The following is a 13,390-nucleotide window of genomic DNA, read 5'->3' as shown; positions in this document are numbered from 1 at the left end:
CAATAAAGCCTGAAGTGAGGTATTTTATTAAGAACAGAAGATAATCCTTTATTTTTCCCACAGTGGGGAAATTCATAGATATTATATGATAGATATGACAGAGATATTATGATGATATTATATAATACATATGATACAGATATTATAATCCAAGTGTAAAAAATATGCATATTATTTAATGCACATTGAAGTAAGGTATTTGATAAAGAATATATGATACAGATATTATAAACTACATGCAATACACTTATTTTATAGGATGCAACAAGGTCCCAAATATTATAAAGTTTGTAGCCTACCTTCAGTAGTGGTCTCTGTTGTGGTTGTAGTCTCAACTTCAGGAGAAGACTCAATAAAGCCTGCAGTGAGGTATTTTATAAAGAACATAAGATAATCCTTTATGACTCCCACAGTGGGGAAATTCACAGATATTATATGATAGATATGACAGAGATATTATGATGACATTATATAATACATATGATACAGATATTATAATCCACATTGAAGTAAGGTATTTGATAAAGAATATTTGATACAGATATTATAAACTACATGCAATACATTTATTTTATAGGATGCACCAAGGTCCCAAATATTATAAAGTTTGTAGCCTACCTTCAGTAGTGGTCTCTGTTGTGGTTGTAGTCTCAACTTCAGGAGAAGACTCAATAAAGCCTGCAGTGAGGTATTTTATAAAGAACATAAGATAATCCTTTATTACTCCCACAGTGGGGAAATTCACAGATATTATATGATAGATATGACAGAGATATTATGATGATATTATATAATACATATGATACAGATATTATAATCCACATGTAAAAAATATGAACATTATTTAATGCACATTGAAGTAAGGTATTTGATAAAGAATATATGATATAGATATTATAAACTACATGCAATACAATTATTTTATAGGATGCAACAAGGTCCCAAATATTATAAAGTTTATAGCCTACCTTCAGTAGTGGTCTCTGTTGTGGTTGTAGTCTCAACTTCAGGAGAAGACTCAATAAAGCCTGAAGTGAGGTATTTTATTAAGAACAGAAGATAATCCTTTATTTTTCCCACAGTGGGGAAATTCATAGATATTATATGATAGATATGACAGAGATATTATGATGATATTATATAATACATATGATACAGATATTATAATCCAAGTGTAAAAAATATGCATATTATTTAATGCACATTGAAGTAAGGTATTTGATAAAGAATATATGATACAGATATTATAAACTACATGCAATACACTTATTTTATAGGATGCAACAAGGTCCCAAATATTATAAAGTTTGTAGCCTACCTTCAGTAGTGGTCTCTGTTGTGGTTGTAGTCTCAACTTCAGGAGAAGACTCAATAAAGCCTGCAGTGAGGTATTTTATAAAGAACATAAGATAATCCTTTATGACTCCCACAGTGGGGAAATTCACAGATATTATATGATAGATATGACAGAGATATTATGATGACATTATATAATACATATGATACAGATATTATAATCCACATTGAAGTAAGGTATTTGATAAAGAATATTTGATACAGATATTATAAACTACATGCAATACATTTATTTTATAGGATGCACCAAGGTCCCAAATATTATAAAGTTTGTAGCCTACCTTCAGTAGTGGTCTCTGTTGTGGTTGTAGTCTCAACTTCAGGAGAAGACTCAATAAAGCCTGCAGTGAGGTATTTTATAAAGAACATAAGATAATCCTTTATTACTCCCACAGTGGGGAAATTCACAGATATTATATGATAGATATGACAGAGATATTATGATGATATTATATAATACATATGATACAGATATTATAATCCACATGTAAAAAATATGAACATTATTTAATGCACATTGAAGTAAGGTATTTGATAAAGAATATATGATATAGATATTATAAACTACATGCAATACAATTATTTTATAGGATGCAACAAGGTCCCAAATATTATAAAGTTTATAGCCTACCTTCAGTAGTGGTCTCTGTTGTGGTTGTAGTCTCAACTTCAGGAGAAGACTCAATAAAGCCTGAAGTGAGGTATTTTATTAAGAACAGAAGATAATCCTTTATTTTTCCCACAGTGGGGAAATTCATAGATATTATATGATAGATATGACAGAGATATTATGATGATATTATATAATACATATGATACAGATATTATAATCCAAGTGTAAAAAATATGCATATTATTTAATGCACATTGAAGTAAGGTATTTGATAAAGAATATATGATACAGATATTATAAACTACATGCAATACACTTATTTTATAGGATGCAACAAGGTCCCAAATATTATAAAGTTTGTAGCCTACCTTCAGTAGTGGTCTCTGTTGTGGTTGTAGTCTCAACTTCAGGAGAAGACTCAATAAAGCCTGCAGTGAGGTATTTTATAAAGAACATAAGATAATCCTTTATTACTCCCACAGTGGGGGAATTCACAGATATTATATGATAGATATGACAGAGATATTATGATGATATTATATAATACATATGATACAGATATTATAATCCACATGTAAAAAATATGAACATTATTTAATGCACATTGAAGTAAGGTATTTGATAAAGAATATATGATATAGATATTATAAACTACATGCAATACAATTATTTTATAGGATGCAACAAGGTCCCAAATATTATAAAGTTTATAGCCTACCTTCAGTAGTGGTCTCTGTTGTGGTTGTAGTCTCAACTTCAGGAGAAGACTCAATAAAGCCTGAAGTGAGGTATTTTATTAAGAACAGAAGATAATCCTTTATTTTTCCCACAGTGGGGAAATTCATAGATATTATATGATAGATATGACAGAGATATTATGATGATATTATATAATACATATGATACAGATATTATAATCCAAGTGTAAAAAATATGCATATTATTTAATGCACATTGAAGTAAGGTATTTGATAAAGAATATATGATACAGATATTATAAACTACATGCAATACACTTATTTTATAGGATGCAACAAGGTCCCAAATATTATAAAGTTTGTAGCCTACCTTCAGTAGTGGTCTCTGTTGTGGTTGTAGTCTCAACTTCAGGAGAAGACTCAATAAAGCCTGCAGTGAGGTATTTTATAAAGAACATAAGATAATCCTTTATTACTCCCACAGTGGGGAAATTCACAGATATTATATGATAGATATGACAGAGATATTATGATGATATTATATAATACATATGATACAGATATTATAATCCACATGTAAAAAATATGAACATTATTTAATGCACATTGAAGTAAGGTATTTGATAAAGAATATATGATATAGATATTATAAACTACATGCAATACAATTATTTTATAGGATGCAACAAGGTCCCAAATATTATAAAGTTTATAGCCTACCTTCAGTAGTGGTCTCTGTTGTGGTTGTAGTCTCAACTTCAGGAGAAGACTCAATAAAGCCTGAAGTGAGGTATTTTATTAAGAACAGAAGATAATCCTTTATTTTTCCCACAGTGGGGAAATTCACAGATATTATATGATAGATATGACAGAGATATTATGATGATATTATATAATACATATGATACAGATATTATAATCCAAGTGTAAAAAATATGCATATTATTTAATGCACATTGAAGTAAGGTATTTGATAAAGAATATATGATACAGATATTATAAACTACATGCAATACACTTATTTTATAGGATGCAACAAGGTCCCAAATATTATAAAGTTTGTAGCCTACCTTCAGTAGTGGTCTCTGTTGTGGTTGTAGTCTCAACTTCAGGAGAAGACTCAATAAAGCCTGCAGTGAGGTATTTTATAAAGAACATAAGATAATCCTTTATTACTCCCACAGTGGGGAAATTCACAGATATTATATGATAGATATGACAGAGATATTATGATGATATTATATAATACATATGATACAGATATTATAATCCACATGTAAAAAATATGCACATTATTTAATGCACATTGAAGTAAGGTATTTTATGAAGAATATATGATACAGATATTATAAACTACATGTAATACACTTATTTTATAGGATGCAACAAGGTCCCCAATATTATAAAGTTTGTAGCCTACCTTCAGTAGTGGTCTCTGTTGTGGTTGTAGTCTCAACTTCAGGAGAAGACTCAATAAAGCCTGCAGTGAGGTATTTTATAAAGAACATAAGATAATCCTTTATTACTCCCACAGTGGGGAAATTCACAGATATTATATGATAGATATGACAGAGATATTATGATGATATTATATAATACATATGATACAGATATTATAATCCACATGTAAAAAATATGCACATTATTTAATGCATATTGAAGTAAGGTATTTTATGAAGAATATATGATACAGATATTATAAACTACATGTAATACACTTATTTTATAGGATGCAACAAGGTCCCCAATATTATAAAGTTTGTAGCCTACCTTCAGTAGTGGTCTCTGTTGTGGTTGTAGTCTCAACTTCAGGAGAAGACTCAATAAAGCCTGCAGTGAGGTATTTTATAAAGAACATAAGATAATCCTTTATTACTCCCACAGTGGGGGAATTCACAGATATTATATGATAGATATGACAGAGATATTATGATGATATTATATAATACATATGATACAGATATTATAATCCACATGTAAAAAATATGCATATTATTTTATGCACATTGAAGAAAGGTATTTGATAAAGAATATATGTTACAGATATTATAAACTACATGCAATACAATTATTTTATAGGATGCAACAAGGTCCCGAATATTATAAAGTTTGTAGCCTACCTTCAGTAGTGGTCTCTGTTGTGGTTGTAGTCTCAATTTCAGGAGAAGACTCAATAAAGCCTGCAGTGAGGTATTTTATAAAGAACATAAGATAATCCTTTATTACTCCCACAGTGGGGAATTCACAGATATTATTTGATAGATATGACAGAGATATTATGATGATATTATATAATACATATGATACAGATATTATACTCCAAGTTTAAAAAATATGCATATTATTTAATGCACATTGAAGTAAGGTATTTGATAAAGAATATATGATACAGATATTATAAACTACATGCAATACACTTATTTTATAGGATGCAACAAGGTCCCCAATATTATAAAGTTTGTAGCCTACCTTCAGTAGTGGTCTCTGTTGTGGTTGTAGTCTCAACTTCAGGAGAAGACTCAATAAAGCCTGCAGTGAGGTATTTTATAAAGAACATAAGATAATCCTTTATTACTCCCACAGTGGGGAAATTCACAGATATTATATGATAGATATGACAGAGATATTATGATGATATTATATAATACATATGATACAGATATTATAATCCACGCGTAAAAAATATGCATATTATTTAATGCACATTGAAGAAAGGTATTTGATAAAGAATATATGACACAGATATTATATACTACATGCAATACAATTATTTTATAGGATGCAACAAGGTCCCCAATATTATAAAGTTTGTAGCCTACCTTCAGTAGTGGTCTCTGTTGTGGTTGTAGTCTCAACTTCAGGAGAAGACTCAATAAAGCCTGCAGTGAGGTATTTTATAAAGAACATAAGATAATCCTTTATTACTCCCACAGTGGGGAAATTCACAGATATTATATGATAGATATGACAGAGATATTATGATGATATTATATAATACATATGATACAGATATTATAATCCACGTGTAAAAAATATGCACATTATTTAATGCACATTGAAGAAAGGTATTTGATAAAGAATATATGATACAGATATTATAAACTACATGCAATACACTTATTTTATAGGATGCAACAAGGTCCCCAATATTATAAAGTTTGTAGCCTACCTTCAGTAGTGGTCTCTGTTGTGGTTGTAGTCTCAACTTCAGGAAAAGACTCAATAAAGCCTGCAGTGAGGTATTTTATAAAGAACATAAGATAATCCTTTATTACTCCCACAGTGGGGAAATTCACAGATATTATATGATAGATATGACAGAGATATTATGATGATATTATATAATACATATGATACAGATATTATAATCCATGTGTAAAAAATATGCATATTATTTAATGCACATTGAAGTAAGGTATTTGATATAGAATATATGATACAGATATTATAAACTACATGCAATACACTTATTTTATAGGATGCAACAAGGTCCCAAATATTATAAAGTTTGTAGCCTACCTTCAGTAGTGGTCTCTGTTGTGGTTGTAGTCTCAACTTCAGGAGAAGACTCAATAAAGCCTGCAGTGAGGTATTTTATAAAGAACATAAGATAATCATTTATTACTCCCACAGTGGGGAAATTCACAGATATTATATGATAGATATGACAGAGATATTATGATGATATTATATAATACATATGATACAGATATTATAACCCACGTGTAAAAAATATGCATATTATTTAATGCACATTGAAGAAAGGTATTTGATAAAGCATATATGATACAGATATTATAAACTACATGCAATACAATTATTTTATAGGATGCAACAAGGTCCCCAATATTATCAAGTTTGTAGCCTACCTTCAGTAGTGGTCTCTGTTGTGGTTGTAGTCTTAACTTCAGGAAAAGACTCAATAAAGCCTGCAGTGAGGTATTTTATAAAGAACATAAGATAATCCTTTATTACTCCCACAGTGGGGAAATTCACAGATATTATATGATAGATATGACAGAGATATTATGATGATATTATATAATACATATGATACAGATATTATAATCCACATGTAAAAAATATGCATATTATTTTATGCACATTGAAGAAACGTATTTGATAAAGAATATATGACACAGATATTATAAACTACATGCAATACAATTATTTTATAGGATGCAACAAGGTCCCCAATATTATAAAGTTTGTAGCCTACCTTCAGTAGTGGTCTCTGTTGTGGTTGTAGTCTCAACTTCAGGAGAAGACTCAATAAAGCCTGCAGTGAGGTATTTTATAAAGAACATAAGATAATCCTTTATTACTCCCACAGTGGGGAAATTCACAGATATTATATGATAGATATGACAGAGATATCATGATGATATTATATAATACATATGATACAGATATTATAACCCACGTGTAAAAAATATGCATATTATTTAATGCACATTGAAGAAAGGTATTTGATAAAGAATATATGATACAGATATTATAAACTACATGCAATACAATTATTTTATAGGATGCAACAAGGTCCCGAATATTATAAAGTTTGTAGCCTACCTTCAGTAGTGGTCTCTGTTGTGGTTGTAGTCTCAACTTCAGGAAAAGACTCAATAAAGCCTGCAGTGAGGTATTTTATAAAGAACATAAGATAATCCTTTATTACTCCCACAGTGGGGAAATTCACAGATATTATATGATAGATATGACAGAGATATTATGATGATATTATATAATACATATGATACAGATATTATAATCCACGTGTAAAAAATATGCATATGATTTAATGCACATTGAAGAAAGGTATTTGATAAAGAATATATGATACAGATATTATAAACTACATGCAATACACTTATTTTATAGGATGCAACAAGGTCCCGAATATTATAAAGTTTGTAGCCTACCTTCAGTAGTGGTCTCTGTTGTGGTTGTAGTCTCAACTTCAGGAAAAGACTCAATAAAGCCTGCAGTGAGGTATTTTATAAAGAACATAAGATAATCCTTTATTACTCCCACAGTGGGGAAATTCACAGATATTATATGATAGATATGACAGAGATATTATGATGATATTATATAATACATATGATACAGATATTATAATCCATGTGTAAAAAATATGCATATTATTTAATGCACATTGAAGTAAGGTATTTGATATAGAATATATGATACAGATATTATAAACTACATGCAATACACTTATTTTATAGGATGCAACAAGGTCCCAAATATTATAAAGTTTGTAGCCTACCTTCAGTAGTGGTCTCTGTTGTGGTTGTAGTCTCAACTTCAGGAGAAGACTCAATAAAGCCTGCAGTGAGGTATTTTATAAAGAACATAAGATAATCATTTATTACTCCCACAGTGGGGAAATTCACAGATATTATATGATAGATATGACAGAGATATTATGATGATATTATATAATACATATGATACAGATATTATAACCCACGTGTAAAAAATATGCATATTATTTAATGCACATTGAAGAAAGGTATTTGATAAAGAATATATGATACAGATATTATAAACTACATGCAATACAATTATTTTATAGGATGCAACAAGGTCCCCAATATTATAAAGTTTGTAGCCTACCTTCAGTAGTGGTCTCTGTTGTGGTTGTAGTCTCAACTTCAGGAGAAGACTCAATAAAGCCTGCAATGAGGTATTTTATAAAGAACATAAGATAATCCTTTATTACTCCCACAGTGGGGAAATTCACAGATATTATATGATAGATATGACAGAGATATTATGATGATATTATATAATACATATGATACAGATATTATAATCCACATGTTAAAAATATGCACATTATTTAATGCACATTGAAGTAAGGTATTTTATGAAGAATATATGATACAGATATTATAAACTACATGCAATACACTTATTTTATAGGATGCAACAAGGTCCCAAATGTTATAAAGTTTGTAGCCTACTTTCAGTAGTGGTCTCTGTTGTGTTGACAGGTTCAGGTAAAGGGACGATAAAGCCTGCAGTAAGATTTTTTATGAAAATTCATGACATAGATAATATAAACAACATGTATTACAAAATGCATGGTTATTGTTTTTGGGTGCATCTGGATCCCCAATATTATAAAGTAGTGGCCTCTGTGGTGGTTTTATTGGCAGCTGGAAGAAAATATATACAATCTTATACACATTTTATACAGGAAATCAACAAAAATAATCCTTTACAGAACCAAATGTTCCCAATGGCATTGCTCAAAAAGCCTTTTGTAGCACCTTTATTTTTATTTATTTTTTTACATTTATATTATTTTAGTATTCCACTTCACTTTCCTGGTCCCAGTGACTCTGAGGTTCCTCTATACCCCATTGTATGCAGTTCCAGGTTCCAGGTTTTTTTATTGACACATTCAAGCACAAGAAAGGATGAGCTACTGCTTTTCTCCTATTTGAAAGAGTGGCTGTTAGGCAGGGTTGGACTAGTAATCAGACTAGAAGTGCTGCATTCACCACTAAGATGCTCTGCAGTCCATTTGTTCTGTGCATTTTACAGACAGATGAAAAATCTGAAGTGAATATGATTGCCTTCTCCAAAGCTGAAATTCCACAGACAGCTAACCTCCTTTCAGGTCATTCAGGATCTTCAGGCTTTTTTGTAGCTCTGCAATTATTAGAACATTTCCTGTACGCCTTCAACTTCAGCATTAGAGCTAGTTCTCACAGATTGAAAATAGGGAGGAGAAGGTCATTGCATGTAAACTCAGATAGTTCAGGTAGTACTTGCCAGTTTCTCATTCCTACAAACAGCAGTCTGTCCTGGTTGTTCTACTTCAAGCATCTAGAGGGACAGCTTGCTAGGTGACTGTGGTAGTATTACTTTCTTATCTGGTGGACAGCATGGTAATGTTTATGTACTGTCAAGAAAAGGACCCGAGCTGTGACAGCTATCAGGCTAGCAGAGACCCTGCCCCGTGGAGGCTAAATCTAACTATCTAATCCCTTGCCCAGATTTTGAGTTTTTGTTTTCTGTGTTGTCACCAGACAGTAACATACTGATGACTAGATGATTATAATTGCAGTCCTGCCCTGGATGTACTAGACTGACTGTTTCTGTTTCATTTCATCTAAACAATTACATTCCTGCTGCAAAGTCAAGTGTCCTATTAACATGAATACTAGCAGGGCTTAATCACACTGCAAAATTCCTTTGAGGTTTTTGAAGGTGGAAAAAATCTGGTCACATGATTTACAGGAATACAAAGATATGTCTCCTGGTGTGCTGGCACTTTTCAATTATAGCTGTTAAAATCAAACTGAAAGTGTTTCTGAAGGATTGACTGACTCATAAGATGAAGAGACTCATGTTTTTAGAGTCAAGATTATATACATATATATATATATATATATATATATATATATATATATATATATATATATACAGTGCCCTCCATAATTATTGGCACCCCTGGTTAAGATGTATTCTTTAGCTTCTAATAAATTGAGTTTTTTTTCTAAATAATATAGGACCACGATGGAAAAAAGAGTAAAATCCAACCTTTAACTCAAGTAAATTTTAAGGGGAAAAAAAATCCCTGACTAAGAAATAATTATTCTTCATAAAATCACCTGTTCCATAATTATTGGCACCCCTAACATTTCTTAGGAAATAAATGTAATTAAAGTATTTCTGTCAATTCTACAGTAGTTTACGAAGTTGATCAGAGTATGTAGGAACATTTAATTAGTAATTCACAACTTCCTGTTTCCCTGGGGTATAAATATGACGTGACACAGAGGCCATTTCTCTTCAACATGGGAAAGACAAAGGAACATACCATTCAAGTAAGGCAGATGTGTGTTGACCTCCACAAGTCAGGCAATGGCTACAAGAAAATAGCCACTCATCTACACCTGTCCATATCTACTGTCAGAGGAATTATTAAGAAGTTTAAAACAACTGGAACAGTGGTAAACAAGCCTGGACGAGGACACAAGTTTATTTTGCCACCACGCACAGTGAGGAGGATGATAAGAGAAATAAAAAGGTCTCCAAAGCTCACTGTTACAGAATTGCAACAAATGGTAGCTTCTTGGGGTCACAAAGTCTCCAAAACAACCATCAGGCGCTATCTGCATGCCAACAAGCTGTTTGGGAGGCATGCACGGAAAAAACCTTTTCTTACTCACTATCATAAAAGCATACATTTGGAGTTTGCTAAGCAGTACTGGAACTTCAACTGGGACCGTGTGCTTTGGTCAGATGAAACTAAGATAGAGCTTTTTGGCAACAAATGCTCTAAGTGGGTCTGGCGTAACACAAGAGCTGAGTATGCAGAAAAGCACATCATGCCCACTGTGAAATATGGGGGAGGATCAGTGATGCTGTGGGCCTGTTTCTCTTCCAAAGGCCCTGGGAACCTTGTTAGGGTGCATGGCATCATGAATGCTTTGAAATACCAGGACATTTTAAAACAAAATCTGGTGGCTTCTGCTCAAAAGCTGAAGATGGGTCGTCACTGGGTCTTTCAGCAAGATAATGACCCAAAACATATGGCCAAATCTACACAGAAATGGGTCACCACACACAGAATCAAGCTCCTCCCATGGCCATCTCAGTCCCCAGACCTCAACCCCATTGAAAACCTGTGGGGTGAGCTGAAGAGGAGAGTGCAGAGGAGAGGACCCAGGTCACTGGATGATTTAGAGAGATTGTGCAAAGAGGAATGGTCAAAGATCCCTCTATCTGTATTCTCCCATCTTGTAAAATATTATAAGAAAAGATTAGGTGCTGTTTTGTTGGCAAAAGGGGGTTGTACAAAGTATTAACATCAGGGGTGCCAATAATTGTGGCACACATGATTTGATGTTAAACAATTATTTCTTAATGTGGGATTTTTTCCTACTAAATAAAAATTTACTTGAGTTAAAGGTTGGATTTTACTCTTTTTTTCCATCGTGGTCCTATATTATTTAGAAAAAAACTCAATTTATTAGAAGCTAAAGAACACATCTTAACCAGGGGTGCCAATAATTATGGAGGGCACTGTATATATATATATATATATATATATATATATATATATATATATATATATATATATATATATATATATATATATATATAAATGGTGTTATATATGGTGTTACAGCAGCGCAGTATATAACTTGAGCAGAGTTTAAGTCTGTATAGAAACTGTCACTATCATTGTGAAATGAAATGTTTTTTTTGGTCAGCTGAAGGTAACTCCACTGGAATGCTAGACTAAGCTGACAGGTTTGTTGTCTCTAAGTCTGTTCTTGTAATGAGAAAATAAAAGCTGTCAACAGATCACAGATCAGTGATCTACAAATGCCTTTTAATTGTTGTCACATCCAATTTAGGAATGATAATAGATCATCATGTGATTTACAGGAATAGTAAGCTGACTTTATGCCATTTTTTAAAATGGAGATTGAAAACACACTTCAAATTAGGATTAGCACTAAATTAAAATTAAGATTACACTTAGAAAAGATGGTGTATAGAGTTTAAAATGACTTACTAATGGACATGAAATTTCAATTAGAGGATTTGTTTTCTTCGCTATTCAAAATGCCTGCTTTCTCATTAACAAGCTCTCAACCTCCCGAAAGAGGAAATGTGGTTTCTGCACGGAGACAGAAAATCACAGTAGTTTGAATCTGTTAATTCCCCAAATCTTGACTTTATGACTGAGATCACCAGTGAGTACATGCCATGTCCCTTGAACAAGGATCATCCACCTGTAAGCAGGCTACAAAAGGCCAGTTTGGTTCAGTTACCTGTTGTTTGTGCTTTGATCGGTCCTCCTGTGAGAGAAAGATCATTTTAGAGATAGAATTAAATATTCTACTATAACAACTTGTAGCAGAACCACAACTGCACAACTATTTTATCAACTGCAGTTAGATCTCAGAACTTACCGTAGATCAGCAGCAGTAGGGGCACACACAGTGGGATCAGAAACCCCATCGTGATTAACTGCCAGAAAGTTCAAACCTGCAAGAAAAGTTTGCTTTACTTTTTTTTTGACATGCTGTGTTTGAGTAATAAGATACAAATGATATGTTTCTACTTATCTGTCTTTCATAAATTTACATATGTATTACAGGATATAGAAATTTAAGTTATGTAGTAAATTTATTTCGTGGTCCTAAAAAACTGAACCAACAGCTGATGCTGGGTATGTAAAAACTACATTTCTAAGTTGTGATAATTGTAACAAAAAATAGTGTGTCTAGTATGAATAATACAGCATTTCACTCAGGCATGTTATTGTCTATATTTAAACATAGTCAGTGTGAAAACTTGCAATATGATTCTTTTTCATTCCACTAAACTGAAAAGTAAGAACATATTGTCACTGTAATGGCAACATTTGTATCTCCAAAATAAAACCTAAAAAAGAGTATTTCTATTGGTCCATTTGTCATGAACTTTTGATGTAATGTGAAACTGCCAGATTCACATTATGTTAAAATGTGAAAAACAACAAACATTGAGATACAAGGTTTTAGCCTGACAGTGATGTTGTTTAAAGAAAATAAGCTGCATTATAAAAAAGAATGTCCTACCTGTGAAGCCACAGCAGAGCAAACTCAACGTTCAACGTGTCTCTCTTACAGTTGAGGTTATCCTTATTCCCTGCCCTATTTGTACCATTATTTAAGAATTTGGGCGGAGCATAATCTCCTCCTGCAAT

The 13,390-nt window shown here is 31.9% G+C and overlaps 1 protein-coding gene across 1 annotated transcript in view; it reads right to left on the bottom strand.

Annotated features, from left to right (window-relative positions):
- LOC140551020 (alpha-tectorin-like) overlaps positions 1-12,660 on the bottom strand; it is a 33,698-nt gene extending 21,038 nt beyond the window's left edge. The window contains exons 1-27 of the mRNA XM_072674390.1: positions 12,612-12,660; positions 12,471-12,497; positions 8,637-8,690; positions 8,287-8,346; positions 7,937-7,996; positions 7,587-7,646; positions 7,237-7,296; positions 6,887-6,946; positions 6,537-6,596; positions 6,187-6,246; positions 5,837-5,896; positions 5,487-5,546; positions 5,137-5,196; positions 4,788-4,847; positions 4,438-4,497; positions 4,088-4,147; positions 3,738-3,797; positions 3,388-3,447; positions 3,038-3,097; positions 2,688-2,747; positions 2,338-2,397; positions 1,988-2,047; positions 1,638-1,697; positions 1,319-1,378; positions 969-1,028; positions 619-678; positions 300-359 (exon numbers count right to left, since the gene is read on the bottom strand). Coding sequence (XP_072530491.1) covers positions 300-359; positions 619-678; positions 969-1,028; positions 1,319-1,378; positions 1,638-1,697; positions 1,988-2,047; positions 2,338-2,397; positions 2,688-2,747; positions 3,038-3,097; positions 3,388-3,447; positions 3,738-3,797; positions 4,088-4,147; positions 4,438-4,497; positions 4,788-4,847; positions 5,137-5,196; positions 5,487-5,546; positions 5,837-5,896; positions 6,187-6,246; positions 6,537-6,596; positions 6,887-6,946; positions 7,237-7,296; positions 7,587-7,646; positions 7,937-7,996; positions 8,287-8,346; positions 8,637-8,690; positions 12,471-12,497; positions 12,612-12,660 — 1,570 coding nt within the window. The remainder of the gene's footprint in view (positions 1-299; positions 360-618; positions 679-968; positions 1,029-1,318; positions 1,379-1,637; positions 1,698-1,987; positions 2,048-2,337; positions 2,398-2,687; positions 2,748-3,037; positions 3,098-3,387; positions 3,448-3,737; positions 3,798-4,087; positions 4,148-4,437; positions 4,498-4,787; positions 4,848-5,136; positions 5,197-5,486; positions 5,547-5,836; positions 5,897-6,186; positions 6,247-6,536; positions 6,597-6,886; positions 6,947-7,236; positions 7,297-7,586; positions 7,647-7,936; positions 7,997-8,286; positions 8,347-8,636; positions 8,691-12,470; positions 12,498-12,611) is intronic.
- Between the last annotated feature and the right edge of the window lie 730 nt (positions 12,661-13,390).

This window comes from Salminus brasiliensis, chromosome 3 (assembly GCF_030463535.1).
Source record: "Salminus brasiliensis chromosome 3, fSalBra1.hap2, whole genome shotgun sequence".
NCBI lineage: Eukaryota > Metazoa > Chordata > Actinopteri > Characiformes > Bryconidae > Salminus > Salminus brasiliensis.
Note: the sequence above shows the minus strand (reverse complement) of the source record. Positions and strands in the feature narration are given on the sequence as shown.